We start from the raw sequence: 18,111 nt of genomic DNA on the forward strand, positions 1-18,111 counted from the left end.
GGGAAATAAAAATGATAAAGGGGATGGAATGGCTCCCTTATGAAGAAAGGATAAACTGGTTAGGACTCTTCAGTTTGGAGAAGAGACAACTAAGAGGGGATATGATAGAGGTTTATTAGATCATGAGTGATGCAGGGAATGCTTATTTATCTTTTTAGATGGTACTAGGACTAAGGGACACTCCATTAAATTAAAATAAATTTAAGATTTAAAAGAAATGTAAGATAATTTTTTTCACTATTAAGCTGTGGAGTTTTCTACTGACCGATATGGTCAAGGTTGATAGTATAGCTGGTTTTGAATAAAATTTTAACAAGATACTGGAGGACCATCCCTTTAACAATTATTAGCCAGATAGATGAGATTGCCATCTCTTCTGGAAGTCAGCAACATGGAATGGATTTTCCGGGTACTTCCCGGGGACCTGGATTGGTCAGTATCAGAAGCAGGATGCTGGATTCCATAGACCAGTGGTTCTCAGCCTGGGTCTCGAGAGGAACCGGTGCATGCAAATCTATTTCATGCATATTCATTCTAGAGATCCTGAAAACCAGACTGCTAGGGGTTGTTTACAGGGTTACTCGACGCACAGGATGAAAATGATTGCAATAGACCATTAGTCTGATCCAACATGACACTTATGTTCTTACTTACATATACTGGGGGTCCCAGTGTATGCAGATATATCGTGTGCATATTAATTTATAGTCAGTTTAAAAGCTCCTGAAGACTGTGTAGAGGGACCAAATATGTTATGAAAATAGTGAATTCCATAGGAAAGAGAGAGCTAAAAAATATATAATTCACATTTAGGTCATGAACTTCGCTTTTCTGCACACATCATTAATCAGTTGATAAATATTTGTTTAAATCTCATATCATCTCAACAATGTATGTATCCTACCAATAATGTATAAGACTTGATGGTCTGTACATAGCAAGTAAGAGTCACAATGTCCCGAAATTCTCTACACTTGACATCATGGCCTTTTATGAGAACCATGACTCAAATTCTAGAGTGTTGCAGATCTTGGGTAGCTGAACGTGCTCTGCGTTTAACCTCCCGCCTGACATCTCACAGCTTCCCACAGTGTGCTCCCTAATCTCCTAATAATGTCCATGTCTTATTAGACAGAAGGCCTGTTTAAAAAGTTTTACAATAGCAGCATTCCCTGAAATGTATGTGAATTACCACCAAATGATCCTAGAAATTTCAAGTATTGTTCTGAAATCTCATGGAAGTTCTGCATTCTTTTTTTTCCCCTCCCCCCCCCTTCATTAATTCCTATATTTCATTGTTGAAGTTAAAGAGCAGAACAAATCAGTGGTTTTAGGGAGAAAAAAAAAGTCTGAGAAGCTTCTATGAAATGTACCTTTTAATTATTCTGAATGGCCACGAGTTTTTATGAAATCTACGTAGAACCAGCAGCAATAAATAGTGAACATAGCATTAGTCGTTGTGCCTGAGGCTTCATTCGCAGAATATTTTTGCACAAAGACACCAACTATGAGAATTTCTCTGATGCACAGAGTCCTTAGAGGGCCAGTATTCATTTTTCAATATTTGCAGCGTAGGAGGTTAAAGGTAAAAACACAAAGAGGTAATTTTTTATTCAGGCAGATGAAGCCCTTGGCACAGACGTGTGAGGCGCTGTAAACTGATTCCAGATTCTGGAATATAAGCAGACATTAAGACACTAAAAATACGAGGACAGAGTTGATGCAGTGCAATCCTGTCGCTAACAAACGTGCTGTATTCGTTATGTAGACCCCCCCTCCCTTACCTGCTCTTCTTCCCTCTCTTCCCCCTGCCCCCCCTCCCATCACCAATCAAGAAAAAGCAGACTTCCCGCACGTGGGAAATATGCCAAATATTAGTTTTTCATCTCTTTTGAACATGCCATTATTTATATATTTGTTTCAGGCGATTACCATACATATACCCTAGATCCCCGTTCCCTAATACAGCTGATAAAATGTGAATACAGCTTTGCCTTGTAGGATGGCATTCGTTCCTAAGGGGCAGATATGTGTTAACAGCTTCACGCAATCCAAATAAGATCATAACAGTGCCCGGGGGGAGGGTGCGGGTGTCAGCACTGGTTCTTGTTCACTAAGTAGAGCCTTTCCCTGGTGATTGCCGAAATGATCAGCACGTTCTTTTTTTTTTTTTTTTTTTTTTTTAAAAGCCGAACAAACTAGCGGGGATATGCTAGAGGTTTATAAAATTATGACTTGGGGGGGGGGGGGGGGGGGGGGGAGAGAGAGAAATACTCTTGTTCACTCTTTCGTATAGTAGTAATAAAGCAAGGACCAGGGGATACTCCATGAAATTAACAGACAGCAAATTTAAAACCAATGGGGGTCGATTTTAAAAGCGTTGCTTGCACTAAAATGCCCACGTGCACGCATATGTGGGTGGTACAGAACATCAACCTACCTGACCTGCTTCTCAAGTGCCGAAAACCAGAGATCTAATTGGTCACTGAACTGGAAAATCTACCAATGCCGCTTTGAGGTGTGGTTTCCTCCTCTTAAAGCAGAGTACTGTGAATAATTATAAAGAATAGAAATGGGGAGGCTAAATGGTTTTTTTTGTTCCTAAAATAAACATATTTAAAAAATAAGTTCAGCAAATAAAATTTGTATGAATTTTGGAGGCAGATACTTCATACCAGTGGGTACAGTATAGCACAGCTACAAATCACTTTGGTTAACTATAAAGAACAAAAATATATTTCACATGTGGTGGTTTTGTTTTATTTCACATTTGTAGAATGTACTGTGGCGCAATGCTCGGCTTTTATGTTTGTTGTTTTGTTGATGAGTTGGCTTTGCAAGAAAGTTAATAGTTGGGACTTTGAATGCTGTGCCCATCCTGCACACTGGCGTCATGGATGGAGTTTGTGAATTACAACTTGAAAAGTGGTAAACGTGTTTTGAGTGTGTTTTCTTTCTCTGGCACAAGACAATTCTTATTCTATGAAATGGAAATATTCTGTGTGTAAGAGAGGTCAGTATTGACTACAATTAAATCCTACCTCATTCTGGGGGCATGGTTTTGCAGCCATCTAAGATGGCTGCCTGATTACTCAGTTCGGCTTTACTGAGAGAGAGCAAAGCCAACTTTTGTCTTCTGGCGATGTTTAGAGGTGAGTTTTTGACAGATCCTAGAGGAGTGGCATGTCTAGTGCTAAACAAAATAAAATCGAAACTGCTTTTGTGCCAATAGGAGGCGTCAAGAGAGCGAAGCACAACCTGCTCTCCCTGACAAAAATGGCACTAAGGACTCTCCCATCCTGTTGGCACCATCATGGCTGAGCTGCTAATGTTAAAGGAAACCTGATATCTAATAACAAAAAGATTAAAGCATTTAAACAGGAACTTGCCACTATCTCCTCTCAAATTGCTGCATTTAATCAGCAAGCAGAAACTCTGTAATCGTGACTGATGCATCTAGAGGATGAGGCCCTGCATACTGAGAAGCTTCAAAAACAGCTTTTGGATCTGCAGCACGATTTTGAGGATTTGAATAATCACAGCAGGGGAAACAACATCCATCTTCTGGGTCTCTCAGACAGTACCAAAAGTAGGGACCCTGGTCAAGTTTTATGGAATCTTTCATCCCTTGTTTACTGGGCCTAATGTTTGATTGACCCTTTGAAATTGAGCGGGCACATTGCATTGCTCACCCCTGAACTGATCATAACAGACTGAATCCATTGATATTCAAAGTCTTTCAATATCCTCATGCTTTGCTATTCTTAATGCTGTCAAAGCTAAGTTACCTTTGATTTGGGAAGGCCATCTCCTAATCTTAGTAGCTGACTTGGCCAAAATTACTGTGGAATAGGAAATAATTTTTGGCTATATGTCCCCAATTGAAGACTCTGGGAGCTCACTATGGCTTATTCTACCGTGCCAGAATGCAAGTTATCATTGGAGCTTCTCTCACAGCTTTACTGATCCTGCAGAACTGCATAAATTTCTTCATCACTCTCCAGTTCCAATGGATGATAGAGGTTCACGTGTTTTTTCCTGTGTTGGCTTTCATTAGTTACTGTTTATCATCTTTTATGTGCTATTAGAGGATGTTGGCACTGTCTACCACTGTCCTCCATGTCCTCCCATTTCTCTTTTGATGAATACATATTCCCACTATTTTGGGGTATGTTATTTCTTGGTGTTTGTTGGTTGGGTATGGCATTTTTTCCCTACCCATCTTTTTTGCCGTTTGGTCTTTCATTTTTTCTCTCCATCAATCTTGCTGGTCTTCTATGATGAATCTGCAACCCTTCTTTTCTGCTTATCATATCAATGGCAACAGTCTCTTCTTTTGTTTTAACCTCTTTAAACATTAATGGCTTTTCACATCCCATTAAAAGGAAGAAGATTTCATATCTTAAATCTTTGAAGTTAGATGTCCTCATGCTTCAGGAAACTCATCTGTCTCATTTAGAGTCTTTGAAACTATTCTCAAGAGCGGAATGATAATGTGGGTTCATGCTTCTGCTGTGAAGAATGCTTGGATGCTCAGATTACATCTCAAATGGCTGATACTGAAGGGCAGATGGGTCTCTGCCACACTTCTAATTGGTAGTGAGTCCTTTTTCTTTTTCAGCCTTTATGCTCCTACTATGGATGATCCAGTCTCTTTCCATCAAATTTCATCTCATCTTCTAACACAGAATTATCATTGGTGGAGATTTCAATCAACCTTTTGACTCTTTAGGAAAACAATCAAAATGCTAAACTTCTGTTTCAAAATCCTAAAAAACTATTGCAGAAATGATGATGTCCCATAACTTGGCTGATCCCTGGTGGCTTATCCATCCTACAGACATGGACTACACTTTTTTTTTCCTTTTCCTCATTCATCTTACTCAAGGATTGATTATTTTCTAGTTTCTAAATATGTTCCTTCTGATGTCACTCAGGCTTCCATTTGTCCAATCTTTGTTTCTGATCATGCAGTAATTACCTTCCAGGTGATGCTATCTTCAGTGTCTTGAATGGATCAGATAGGGCAATTCAACTCTTCCCAGTTATAAGATCCGGAGTTCTTACCCTACCTTTGGCAATTTCCTGAGGTTTTCTTCATGCACAATTTCACAGATGACATATCCTTCCCTACTGTTTGGGAAGCATTTAAAGCTATGATTCATGGAGAGATTATTAGCTGTAGTATCCTCTTGTAGCGAAAGTTCACAGCTGACTTAAGGTCACTTCACAAGGAGATCACTCGCTTAGAACAGGCTCATATATAATGTGGTGATAATGCCCTGTTACATTCCCTATATAAGGTTAAATATACATTAAATAATCTATTAGTAAACAGGCTGGGAAAGATATTTTTGTTCAGAAGGCTATATATCATTCTGAAGAGAATAAATGTGGTCACCTATCAGCCTCTTATCTTAAAAAAAGAGACTAATAGAAAACATATTCAGGCCATTAATGTCTCTTCTACTCAGATGACTGTTTGGGATTCTGACATATGGGAACAGTTTAGGAATTTTTACCAAAATTTATATTCCTTTGAAATACCTAATGATCAGGCTCCCATTCAGAGATTTTTGTCATAAAACAAACATCCTATTCTTTCTGCAGATCAGGTGTCCAGACTTGATAACTTATTTCTGCAAGATCAATAGGTCTAAGCTATTTCCTCTTTGAACAGAGAGAAAGCTCTTGGTCTAGAAGGCTTCCCTGGAATTTTGTCATTCTTTCTCTGATCTTCTTCTCCCTTGTCTTCAGACCCTCTTCTCCACTATAATGGACCCTTTATTTGCAGAAGCTCATATAATTGCTTTACCCAGTTGGGCCTATAGCTAGCCACCAGGTAAACTAGTGGCTAGCTATAGGCCCATTTCCCTACTTAATACTGATTATAAACGTTTTGCTAAAACCGTAGCCTCTCGTCTTGAACATATCATATGTGATTTGGCGCATCTGGCTCAATCTGGATTCATTAAAGGGTGCTATATTTTTAACAATGCAAGACTTATTTTGCATCTACTACAATTAGCTCAAAATATTCCCTCTTCCATGATTGCTCTATCTCTTGATGCCAAAAAAGCTTTTGACCAAGTGGAATGGGTTTACCTGTTTGCAATATTACACTGATTAGGCTTTAGAGATACTTTATCAGGTATTCACCTTTTATTTCAATGGCCTCAGGCTAGTCTCTTTATTAATGGCCATCTCTCTTCTAGATTTACTCTGTTTTGAGGTAGGAGACAGAGTTTGACCCCTTTCTCGACAATCTACATTTAGAAACCCTTATGGTGTTTGCCCTTAAATGGATTATTTCTAGTTGGAAAAGTAGCGATCTACTAAATCAACATTTTTGTTGGAATTCTGTGTGCATGTATTATAGATATGAGAAAGCGGGTATGATTAAATTTAATTAGTTAACTAAATGGATGGTGATGTGGAAGGCCTTAGAGGGATTACTTGTCAGATCCATCTGTATAATATTTTTAATGGCTGAAATCAGGATTGACCATGTTTTGTAATTTGGCATTTTCCATTTCATCTGATATATTATTTTCTTTGTGATTGCTTAATGATATGATCTCAATAAAAATATTTAAACTGAAAATCCTATCCCATTGCCCCCTCCTGCAAAAAAAAACAACTTGTATTTATTTTCTGCATTCTTTATAAGTTACAATATAATTTATTGGTCTGATTATAATATTGTCCAAAAATGAGAATGAGCTTTCAGGATCACATAGATCCATTCTTTGAATGTAGAATGCAGCACCTTTGAATAATTTTTTATGCTGTTTCAGTAAAAAAATTAATTAACCCAGAAAGAAACCAAGTATCTGCAGGATCGAAGAACTCTTATTTTAATTTGTTAATTACCTAACAAACAAGCTGTAGGCGATGTATATATTAAAAAAATAGAATGACAAATCATGATTTCAATATCATAATACAGCATAATAGCATATAAAACATATCAAAATTACAATTCTAAAATTTCTCTAGCACTTACCATACTTCCCAGGCATGAAATGTGCTTGCTATATGCAGTAGCAGATAAGAATGTAAAATATGCCATGCTGGGTCAGACCAAAGGTCCACTTAATCCCTGCATCAACAGTGGCCAGTCTGGGTCATTAAGAAGTACCTGACATATTCCAAAGAGTAAATCAGATTCCTTATTGCTCACTCTGAAGGATAAGTGGTGAATTTCCTTTAGTCGACCTGGCTGATAATTGTTAATAGACTTCTCCTCCTGGAACTTAATTTAAACCAAGTTGTGCTTGATGCTTTGACCACATCCTTCAGGAACAAATTGAGCAGCTTGCGTGCTAAATAAAAAAAAAAAAAAAAAAAGCCAATCTCCAATTTTAAATCTGCTGCATGCTAGCTTCAAGGCATGTCCCTAATCCTAGTTCTGTTTGAAATGGTAAATAACCATTCCCTACTTACCTGCTCCATCCCACTCATGATTTTATAAACCTCTATCATATCCTGTCATCTCCTCGCCAAGCTGAAAACGCCTAACCTGCTCAGCCTTTCTTCATGTGGGAGCCATTCATCCCCTTTATAATTTTTGTTGCCCTTCTCTGTACCTTTTCGACCCCCACTATAATTTTAGGATATGCACACAGTACTCCATTATGCACTCCTGCCTTCTGTCTCTCCCATCCCTGCAATTTGTTTTGAAGAGGGGGTGGGGTATTAACAGGAGCATTTCTCCCCTAGTGAGTGGTGCACTCCCAAACCCATAGCGGTACAGCTCTTTCACGCTCCTCCTCCTTCATTCTACACCCCATCCAGATACAGTCCTCTCTCTTCTTCCAGTCCCACCATCTTGCTGCCATCTGTCTTCTCCCCACCCTATCACTGACTTGTACCCTCTCCTATCCATCACTTTCCTGTGTGCTCCTCTACTCCCTCACTGTCCTCATCTCCTTTTTCCACCCATTCCCTCTCCTTTTTCTCCTTCCTCTTACTGATTTTCTCCTTTCTCTTCTCTTCCTCCCTGCAACCCTTGCACTCTCTCTCTCTTCTTTTCCTTTCTCTTACCTTCTCCTCCCTTTCCTTCCCCCCACTAGCGGATACTTTTTACCCATGGAGTGTTAGATTCGCGACACTTACCCCTGAAGCCAACCAGTCTGTGTGGTAGGAACATAGATCCAGATGCCATGCCGCTGCAGCTGGCCTTTCCCATAGGCATGTGCCCGCTTGTGCACACATAATGGGCCACATTTTAAAAAGGTTACGTGCTGGGCCTATTTTAAAAAGGCCGGCGACACACATAAAGCCCCAGGGTGCGTGTAAGTGGTTGTCGCAGGATAGGAACAGGACCGAGCAAGGGAAGTCAAGGACTCAGGAACAAGGCAGGAGACAGGTAGGGCTGGAATGCAAGAACACTGGAACAAAGAACAAGGCAACACATGCTGAAGAGCAAGGTACATTAGGAGACAAGTTGCTGAGGCAAGGAACTGCTGTGGAGCCTGGGCTTAGATAGGCCAAGAGGCTGACGTCATTTGGAGGCCATTGTTGCTCTGTTGGAGGATTGCGTGCCGGCAGGTTGCTGGTGCGCGGAACTTGTGCCTGCCCGGAGGCAGGCACAAAAGGTAAGACGAGTTGAAGGGGGGGGGGGTTAGAGTAGGGTTAGGGGGGGAAGGGGTGGGAAGGTTAGGGGGAAGGGAATGGAGGAAGACAGTGCGGCTCGGCACGCGCAAGGTGAACAATTGTGCTCCCCCTTGCGCGCACCAACCCTGGATTTTATAACATGCGTGCACCTGCGTGCGCATGTTATAAAATCGGGCGTACATGTGCGCGCGCCGGGTAGCGAGAAGACCGAGTGGTGCCTCCAGATGACGTCAGCCTCTTGGCCTGTCTAAGCCCAGGCTCCACAGCAGTTCTTTGCCTCAGCAACTTGTCTCCTAATGTACCTTGCTCTTCAGCATGTGTTGCCTTGTTCTTGTGTTCCTGCCTTGTTCTTTGTTCCAGTGTTCTTGCATTCCAGCCCTACCTGTCTCCTGCCTTGTTCCTGAGTCCTTGACTTGCCTTGCTCGGTCCTGATCCTATCCTGCGACAACCACCTCTTGGCACCAAGGGTCCAACCACCAGATCCATTTCTGGCATTACAGGTTGATGAGGCTATGGACCCAGTGGATCTGGCCACCCTTCAGGCCATTCCCGGGATGGCCCAACAGATACAACAGCAACAGGGTATCATGGATCAGGTCACTGGGGTTTTGGGGGAGACTTCTTGAACTAGATACATAATTACACGATGTTGGGTTCCATATTAGGTGCTACAACCCAAGAAAGAGATCTAGGTGTCATAGTGGATAACACATTGAAATCGTCGGTGCAGTGTGCTGCGGCAGTCAAAAAAGCAAACAGAATGTTGGGAATTATTAGAAAGGGAATGATGAATAAACCGGAAAATGTCATAATGCCTCTGTATCGCTCCATGGTGAGACCGCACCTTGAATACTGTGTACAATTCTGGTCGCCGCATCTCAAAAAAGATATAATTGCGATGGAGAAGGTACAGAGAAGGGCTACCAAAATGATAAGGGGAATGGAACAACTCCCCTATGAGGAAAGACTAAAGAGGTTAGGACTTTTCAGCTTGGAGAAGAGACGACTGAGGGGGGATATGATAGAGGTGTTTAAAATCATGAGAGGTCTAGAACGGGTAGATGTGAATCGGTTATTTACTCTTTCGGATAGTAGAAGGACTAGGGGACACTCCATGAAGTTAGCATGGGGCACATTTAAAACTAATCGGAGAAAGTTCTTTTTTACTCAACGCACAATTAAACTCTGGAATTTGTTGCCAGAGAATGTGGTTCGTGCAGTTAGTATAGCTGTGTTTAAAAAAGGATTGGATAAGTTCTTGGAGGAGAAGTCCATTACCTGCTATTAAGTTCACTTAGAGAATAGCCACTGCCATTAGCAATGGTTACATGGAATAGACTTAGTTTTTGGGTACTTGCCAGGTTCTTATGGCCTGGATTGGCCACTATTGGAAACAGGATGCTGGGCTTGATGGACCCTTGGTCTGACCCAGTATGGCATTTTCTTATGTTCTTATGTTCTTATCTCTTTGGTCGTGGTTGTTCATCTAGATTCATGTTGACCTACAGATTTAGCATGTCGTCTTTATGATGTATAAATAACAAGAAGTGAGTGGCACCTTATAGACTAACGAGAATTTATTGAGGCATCGACTGCCCAATATTCATGTATGTTTGCAAAAACCCAAGGATGGGAACAATCATAACCATGACTCAAATCCCATTTCCTCTGTAGCCTATACATTGTGTGACCTTAAGAAAAATACATAGCCTTCATCTTAAATTTTTTTCTGCTTTCTTTAGACCTTTTTCCTCTGTCCTCATTTTTATTTATTTAGAGCTTTTCTATACCGGCATTCATGATACAATCACATCATGCTGGTTTACGAATAACAAGGGGTGTAATAACTTTGAACATTGAACAAGTAAAAAGAAGCAATGTAGTTACAATAAAACAAGGATTGCTTGAACTGGGGGAAGAAGAGAAAGCTGTTTCAACTCTAGAGTTGACCAGTTAACCTTTTTTGCTATAGAGTTCTTTGGCTCTGCTCTGTAGGAAGAGCACTGTAGATACAAAATACTGTCTTACGTATAGATTCATGTACCGCATATATGTTAATAACGGGCAACTAAATATGACGGGGTGCTTGCAAGGACCCCCATGGACCTGCAAGCATATTTTTACAGAGCAAACCCCCTTCAAAAATGTGAGTGCTGGCCAGTGCCGTCAGTATTTGGATACCAGTGAACTTTGCCCTTGCTGTGCCAAGCCTGTGCCATAAATCACATATGGAAATTTCAAAATGAAATCCCTGTGCATTGCCAACCCACTCCTCCCCCTGGCATCATGGGTGAAGAAAGTACCTGCGTTGTTCCACAGCACAGTTATGCTTACCCACAGAGGGGGGGAGAGTAGTTATTAGCCCCTGATTTTACTCAGGTAGTGGCTTAGTTACCCAGGTAAAATCATGTGAAAATTGCCCCCTGCCCATATTCAATGGAAGTATAGATGATGTGACTGTTTTTTGCCCCCACCCCAAAGTTTTCTTGCCTTTTCATGCTGAAAGTTTCATTTGAATTTCACATTCTGCATTTGTCGTGTCTGTAGACACTTCGGTGACCCTTGTGCAATAAACATGAGTTAATGCATAGTCTTGGCAGACATTTCTGTCGTTGCCAGTTCAGTTAAACAAGCTGCAGATTTATTGAAGCGTTCGAGTCTATCTGACCCATTTTATTTATTTCTGGAGTCATCTGGTTCATGTTTAATTGCTTCCATGTCTCGGACAGAGGAGGAAAACTGCTCTCGCCAGTATCGAGAGAAAAGCAGACCTCGAAGTTTTGTTTACAAAAGAAGAAACACCTCCTTGCTGATCTCTGAAATGGTTAAGTCTTCCTGGAAGGGAATGGCTTCTTTTAATCGTTCTGTTTCCATGCAAAGAGGTCCAAGTAAGGTTTACTTTGATCGTGCATTTGAAGTGTGTCGTCCCCGACACCCCCCCCCCCCCCCCGTGAGCCCTCACAAACTACTTCTCCATGACATGCAAAAACAAAACATTTCCCAAACAAAACCGTGTTTTCTCATATTGGCCCATTTTCCTTTTAAAATCACTATCATAACAGTAATTTGGATCCTTTCATTCAAACAGCCACCAGGTGTTATGGTTTTATTTCTATTTGTCATTTCTTTATAGGGTGCCCTACGCACTGTTAGGTAAAATAGAAACTCTGGGAAGATTCAAGCATTCTCTCAAAATACGATCGTAGAACAGAGCCGACCTCGTTTTTATACTCTAGCTTTCCAAACCTGTCCTGTGGAACCCTCAGCCAGTTGGGTTTTCAGGCTATCCACAATGAATATGCATGAGATAAATTTGCATACTCGGCATACATGTTTTGGATTCCCTGAGAACCTGACTGTGCGGTCCCTAGGACAGGATCTGGTGTAGCCACTAGATCATGCCACTTCTATAACGCTGCAGCAGTTTACTGGCACGCTCGTTATGATGATTAATAGTGATAAAGCAGCAAATGCTATTAAAATATTTATTAATTGGTGGAAATAATAAAATTAAGATGCCTGTGATCTTTTTGGGTTCTGATCTCATTCCTGAGACCAAATCCGTTTGCTGTAGAAATCGTTACCTCATTTCCTCCAAAACAATTGTGAGGGAATTGGAGATGGTGCCATGTGGTAGGACATTCACAAACCTATGCTTGCACTATTCAGAGTACGAGTGTAGGACAAAAAATGATCAGTGAGCGGCCTCCCAGAGAAAAAGACTGAAAAGCGCAGGCCATGTGACTGTTACCAGTGGTGTGCCTCCTTCATAAGAACATAAGTTGCTATACTGAGTCAGTCCGAGGGTCCATCAAGCCCAGCATCCTATATCCAGCAGTGACCAGAACTAAAGAGTAAAATGGATCCCCTGCTGCTATCGTGCGGTGATAATTAGTGGCTATTCCCTAGGGCAGTAACTTTCAAAGCAGCGCACCATGCACGTGCATTCGTTGGCCCACACCCATTGACATGGCTATTTAATAACATACACGAGTATATACATGCATGTTATAAAATAGACTGGCTGTGCGCACAAGTGTGCCCAATTTTAAGTGGATATACACCTATGCACACAAAAGCCGCTTCTACCCCATAAGTGGGGACATTTTAAAAGAGATGCACATTGATGCCATTGCTTGTTTTATTAGTTCCTCCCCAGTTCCTGCCCAGTTACCAGCTAAGTCCTTCATACCCCTCTGGTTTGATAACCTGTACACCCTCCAGTTACCCTAGACACCCCTAACACCCCTCCGAAACAGTTCTTTATTTCCATAGCAGAAGTACAGTTACGCGGCAGGGGATGTCTGCGCACATTGGATCGCATAAGTATTTACGCACAAAGTCTCGAACTGCCCATGCCCAGACCATTCTCATGCCCCACCCCTTTTTGAGAAGTTCTGATATGGGCGCACTTCAGGAGATATGTGCATATCCAGGCAGCTTTTAAAATCCATTCAGGCATGCCAGCCGACATATTTGCACATCCCCTAATTTTGGCTTGTATCTGACTTTTAAAATTCACCTTTAAGTCTACTTGGTTAATAACAGTTTATGGAATTCTTCTCCAGAAACTTGTCCAAACCTTCCTTAAACCTAGCTATACTGACTGCTTTAACCATGTCCTCTGATGGTGAATTCCAGAGCTTAATTGTATGTTGAGTGAAAAAATGCTCTCCAATTTATTTTGAATGTGCTACTTACTAACTTCATGGAGTATCCCCCACTCTTTATATTTTTTTGAAAGAGTAAAAAACCGATTTACATTTACCCATACTAATCCACTTATGATTTTATAGACCTCTATCATATCCCCCCTCAGCCATCTCTTCTCCAAGTTGTACAGCCCCAACCTCTTCTGCTCCATACCCCGAGGATGGAATGGCTCCCCTATACTTCATTCCAAATGTGAAAACATAAAAAAAATAAAATACAAATCTTTAGATAAAAAATAAAAAGAAACCTAAGACTAAGAGAGGGAAAAATGAAGTCAAGAAATGGGTGCGCTAATATTTTAAGGAATCTAGGGGGTAGTACTGCTTTAAATTACTTTCCTATAAATTATTCCCTCACCTCAAACAAAATGTTTTTGAGCTGGGCATTCATACTAAAGTATTTACATTCATGGGAAATGTTCATTAATCAAATGGCTCCGTTTATTCAGGCCACTTTATAAACATAATTACAAACTGCATGCAACTTGAGTTGCTGTATTTTAAGTAATGCATGGGAAAGGAAATGTGGTAAACAAAGTCTGTGCTCATCTGGATTGGCAGCATATAAATTCTCTGAAATAAATAGGTAAATAAATAAATAAATTGCAAAAAAAAAAACGTTCTGGTTTTCTCTTTGCCAGAAGGAAGGCTAGAGCAAAACAAACACGTTCACACTCCATTCTTTATGGTGCGTGTTTTGCAGAGGGGACAGCATGTGCTGTCAAGTATAGATTCAGAGCACATCAGGGATTTTGAACTTGTAGAACCTATGCTTGTTCCTGAGATAAAGTCAGATGAATTTTCTGCTGAACTTAGGAACCTCAGTTTTGGACTGGCTGGTCTCCTAAAACTGAGGAGCTTGTGTTTAGGTCTGCTATATATTCACCTAAATGTAGGTGCCAAGTTAGGGACCCAGCAATGAACACCAGTCCTAGGTGCGTAACTAACTTGCCCCAACCTGATCATTGCCCTGGCTCAATCCACTATTTAGGTGCCTATCCTTTTAGTCAGCAGCATATTTGTGATGTGCAGAATAAACAGATAAACCTGACAAATTCTGTCGTGCTTGAGTGTACGTTTCTTTGACAGCTGCAGTGTTCTATATTCCATCCTGTAACTTCCCTTACTGTGTCTTTTTTGAGAACATGTTTCCTGCAAGTACCATCTGGCATATCACATCTGTTCTGGTAACAATTTATATTATTGTGCTGTGTACTCTGTGGGGTCCATCTCTGATATAAATTTGGCAGTTTTACATCATGCTTTTTAGAACACATGCATCCCTTGTTAAGTTGTGACCTGGTTGCTGAAGAAGGGAACCTGTGTGATCTCAAAAGCTCATGCACATGACAGGGTTGGGGTGGGGAGGGGAGGGAGTCCCGGTCATTTTGTAATGGTGACAACCAATGTCTCGCACTCGAGATACGCCTGTACTGGGTTCCAGAGGGAGCTGTGTATTGCAGACCCTAACCAAAGGATTATCACTGCAGTGGCTGGACCAGATAGAAGAGTGAGTTGAGAAGGGAGAGGAAAGGTATCCCAGGTTGTTGCGAATGAAGGATCATGGTGCCATAGTGCCTAGTCAGGGGACTGTGCCTACTGAGATGGACTTGCAAAAGAGGAGGAGGAGACTGCTGGACCAAAAAGAAACAATGCACGAATTTGCATGCAAAGAAGTCTATATTCAAATGCCAGATAGCTGGATAAATAGGACTTATCCGGCTTTCTAGCAGCCACTGTATATCCATCCAGTTATATTCAGCAGCTTCTAGATAGCCGAAAAAGTTGAGGGTGAGCAATGGGAGGATCGGATTGGTGCTATTTAGTTATCTAACTCAGTAGCGATATTCAGCCTTTAGACAGATAACTTATCCAGCTATCCGTCTCAATAACTATTTCTACAGGGATATTCATAAGCACACCCCAAACCGGCTAGCTTTTAAATACTGACCCGAATATTTTGGGATAAGTTCTGTGCTTGACTAATTAAAGGTCTTATGACTTGCATAGATTCCAGTTTTCTCCGAGATCATTACGGCCACTAGAACTGCTCCTGGGCTGAAATCCTACACCCATACAGAGCACACTTTTATGTAAAGTACATACACGTATGTGTGCTATTTCTTATACCGTCACTTCCTACCTGTGTGTACTTTTATGCTTGTCTGTATGTATACAATATATATATATTGTATGTGTGTGTGCATAGAGAAAGTGTACTCACAGAGGGTGTAGATACCTTGACCTGACCTGCTGGAATTATTTTCTGTAGAATTTTTGTAGTTTCCAAAAATTTGTTTTCAGAAATCGTGTGATCAGTTTACCAGTGCACTAGAAGCAACATACCATACTTTCAGCTTGTTTGTTTGGGGGTTGGTTTTTTTTTTTTAATTCTTTGGGGTTTTTTATTTGGGACCTACCCTGGAGAATCTCTGACTGTTCATAATTTTTTTTTTTTTTTTTTATCAGTTCCAGTTAAATCAATTCCAATGTGACTCTGAAGTTTGACAATTTTGAGCTGTGTTACATTGTTCAATCTGGTGCAGTTATAGTACCAGGATAGGCTACAAAATAATTTACAGTTTTATTATTCTTTTTGAAGGACACTCTTTTCATATAATGTAAGTTCAAAGACCTCTTTCAGACCTCTAGTATCTTTATTGGTAATACCGCATCAATGTTCATTTAAATTAAATTAAAAAAAATAAAAATGGTCTTTATAAAGATTTGGAGTTGCCTCAAAAACCAGTGGGGTCAGGAAGAGGGGGGGTGGGGGGGGGAGCTCCACATTATAAACAAGTTGTTCATACGTTGACAACATTGTATTTTTAAGAAAATCCCCAAACCAAACAAAACTGCCAGCAAATAATGGAGCAGGCTAAGAAGATGGTAGTCGGTGGATGCCTGGGTTTGCTTATCAGTGGTGGTGGTAACAAACAAACCAGTGACAGAATACAAGTAAAGCGGGGGATGATCGGAGATTAAGTAGGGTCTGTGATGATGCTACAGGCAAAGAGTCTTGTCAACAACCACTATGTCGCTATGTTTTGTCATCTCAGGGCAGATAATTATTTTCTGTGGGGGGGAGGGAGGGAGATATTTCACAGTTTTCTTCCTTCTCCTCAAGATGATTGCTTAAGATGAAAGAGGTGGCTGCTTGGCCAATGATTTTGAAAGGGAAATCTCATCTGAGAATTCGATCAGGCTCAGATCTGAAAGATTTTCTATCATTTTATAGTGAAAGGATGCTTTAAATGGCATATTAACAGAAATCAGGATCTAGGAGCCTCTTCAGGCCTCAAAGGAGCTGTACGTTAAATCGGCAGCCCTGGTTGTTTCCTGCAGCATCCCAAAACGGGTTAGCAGAAGGTTAAAAAAAAAACCAAAAAAAACTGGGAAAATAAAGCAAGAAACTTAAAACCTCTCTGGTATTAAATTTTCAAGAATAAATGTAGGTTAAAATTAAAGTCCAGCCTCAAACTTTTGACACCTGTTTTTGGTCAAAAGAGGCCTTCATTTTATTCCTGTATGTAAAGACGTGAGGGGCAGGAGAGTATAGGAAGAAGGTTAAATCTGCCAAGGCCATAAAATCATAAGCACATCCCAAAAATATTCTTAGACGTTTGGAGAGCTCCAGCTACCCTGCCAATTTTATAAATGACATGGTATTTTATTTAACCGGCACTTTTAGACTGTGAAGGTAGAATGCCTAGCCACAATCTCATGGTTTAATGTGCTTTTGAGAGAGATTTTTATGCCCCTCGGGATCAATTAAGTTATTTGTTTTTGTTTTGTTTTGCAGGTCCTTCTGTAAGTACCCGTGGATTGTAATCTTGGGCCAACAAAGTTAAGGCATTTTGTCCTTTTTTCTGTGTCATTTCACAAGAACCCTATTATGTTTTGCTCAGGATGCTTTTCTAGAAAGAAAATTGGTACCAGATGCTGCTTTTCTTTTGATTATAGACAAATAACAAAAGGTTGCTTTAAAAAAAAAGTCTTCAACTGGCTGCCCTGAAGGGGACTGAGTTAATGAAATCCACCTAGCATTCAATCACAAAATGCTTCTCTTCTGTGTCTGAAGCCATGTTCGACAAATGTCTGGGCATTGTGATGATCTACTTTTGGAATTTAGTTTGAATTTTGATGGTGATTTTAGCACATCTGCTTCTGAAGGCTCACAGCTCAGTCTGCAGGTGCAGTATGTTAAGTTGTCATGTATTGGTCTCAAAGTGATAATTCGGGACACCCTTGCAAGTGATTTTTGCCCTTCTCATCCGAATGTTGCATTACGGTATGATGATAAAATAAAAAGATACCAATATGATAAGATGAAATCCAAAGTATCAAAAAAAAAAAAATAGTTTCACAACTTCATAGCTAAACCGCACAAGTGAAAACATTTGCATGATATATTTTAGGCTTAAATAATAATCCATGTATCATCAGTATCTTCAGAAATACAAATTTCAATATCAAGTGACCATTGTCATCATTGGGGTTAACGGAATTAGCAGCCATGTTAGGCCTTTCAATAGTGTGTCTGCTGCTGAGCTAGAGGTGCCAGGCTCTGCTACCTCTCAGCCACCCATTATACAGTTATCTATAGTCACGGGCATTTATATGTCTCTCAAAAAAAGAGAACAAAAAGCATCACCCAAAACAATGTTCACAAAGGAATCACTGTAGGTTGTCATCAGTGTCAAGACTTGAAATCAGTGTTTTCTGTACCCACCATTATGATTGCACACTGGAAATTCTTTCCACAGGCTCCACGCTTGAA

At 40.5% G+C, this 18,111-nt stretch overlaps 1 protein-coding gene across 9 annotated transcripts in view; it reads left to right on the forward strand.

Moving 5' to 3' along the window:
• COL23A1 (collagen type XXIII alpha 1 chain) overlaps nucleotides 1–18,111 on the forward strand; it is a 381,168-nt gene that overhangs the window by 268,448 nt on the left and 94,609 nt on the right. For all 9 annotated transcript variants that reach the window (XM_029583497.1, XM_029583501.1, XM_029583495.1 and 6 more), the window contains exon 4: nucleotides 17,134–17,141. In XM_029583497.1, the coding sequence (XP_029439357.1) occupies nucleotides 17,134–17,141 (8 nt within the window). The remainder of the gene's footprint in view (nucleotides 1–17,133; nucleotides 17,142–18,111) is intronic.

The sequence above is a fragment of the Rhinatrema bivittatum genome, chromosome 18 (genome assembly GCF_901001135.1).
Source record: "Rhinatrema bivittatum chromosome 18, aRhiBiv1.1, whole genome shotgun sequence".
In the NCBI taxonomy this organism is placed as follows: Eukaryota; Metazoa; Chordata; class Amphibia; order Gymnophiona; family Rhinatrematidae; genus Rhinatrema; species Rhinatrema bivittatum.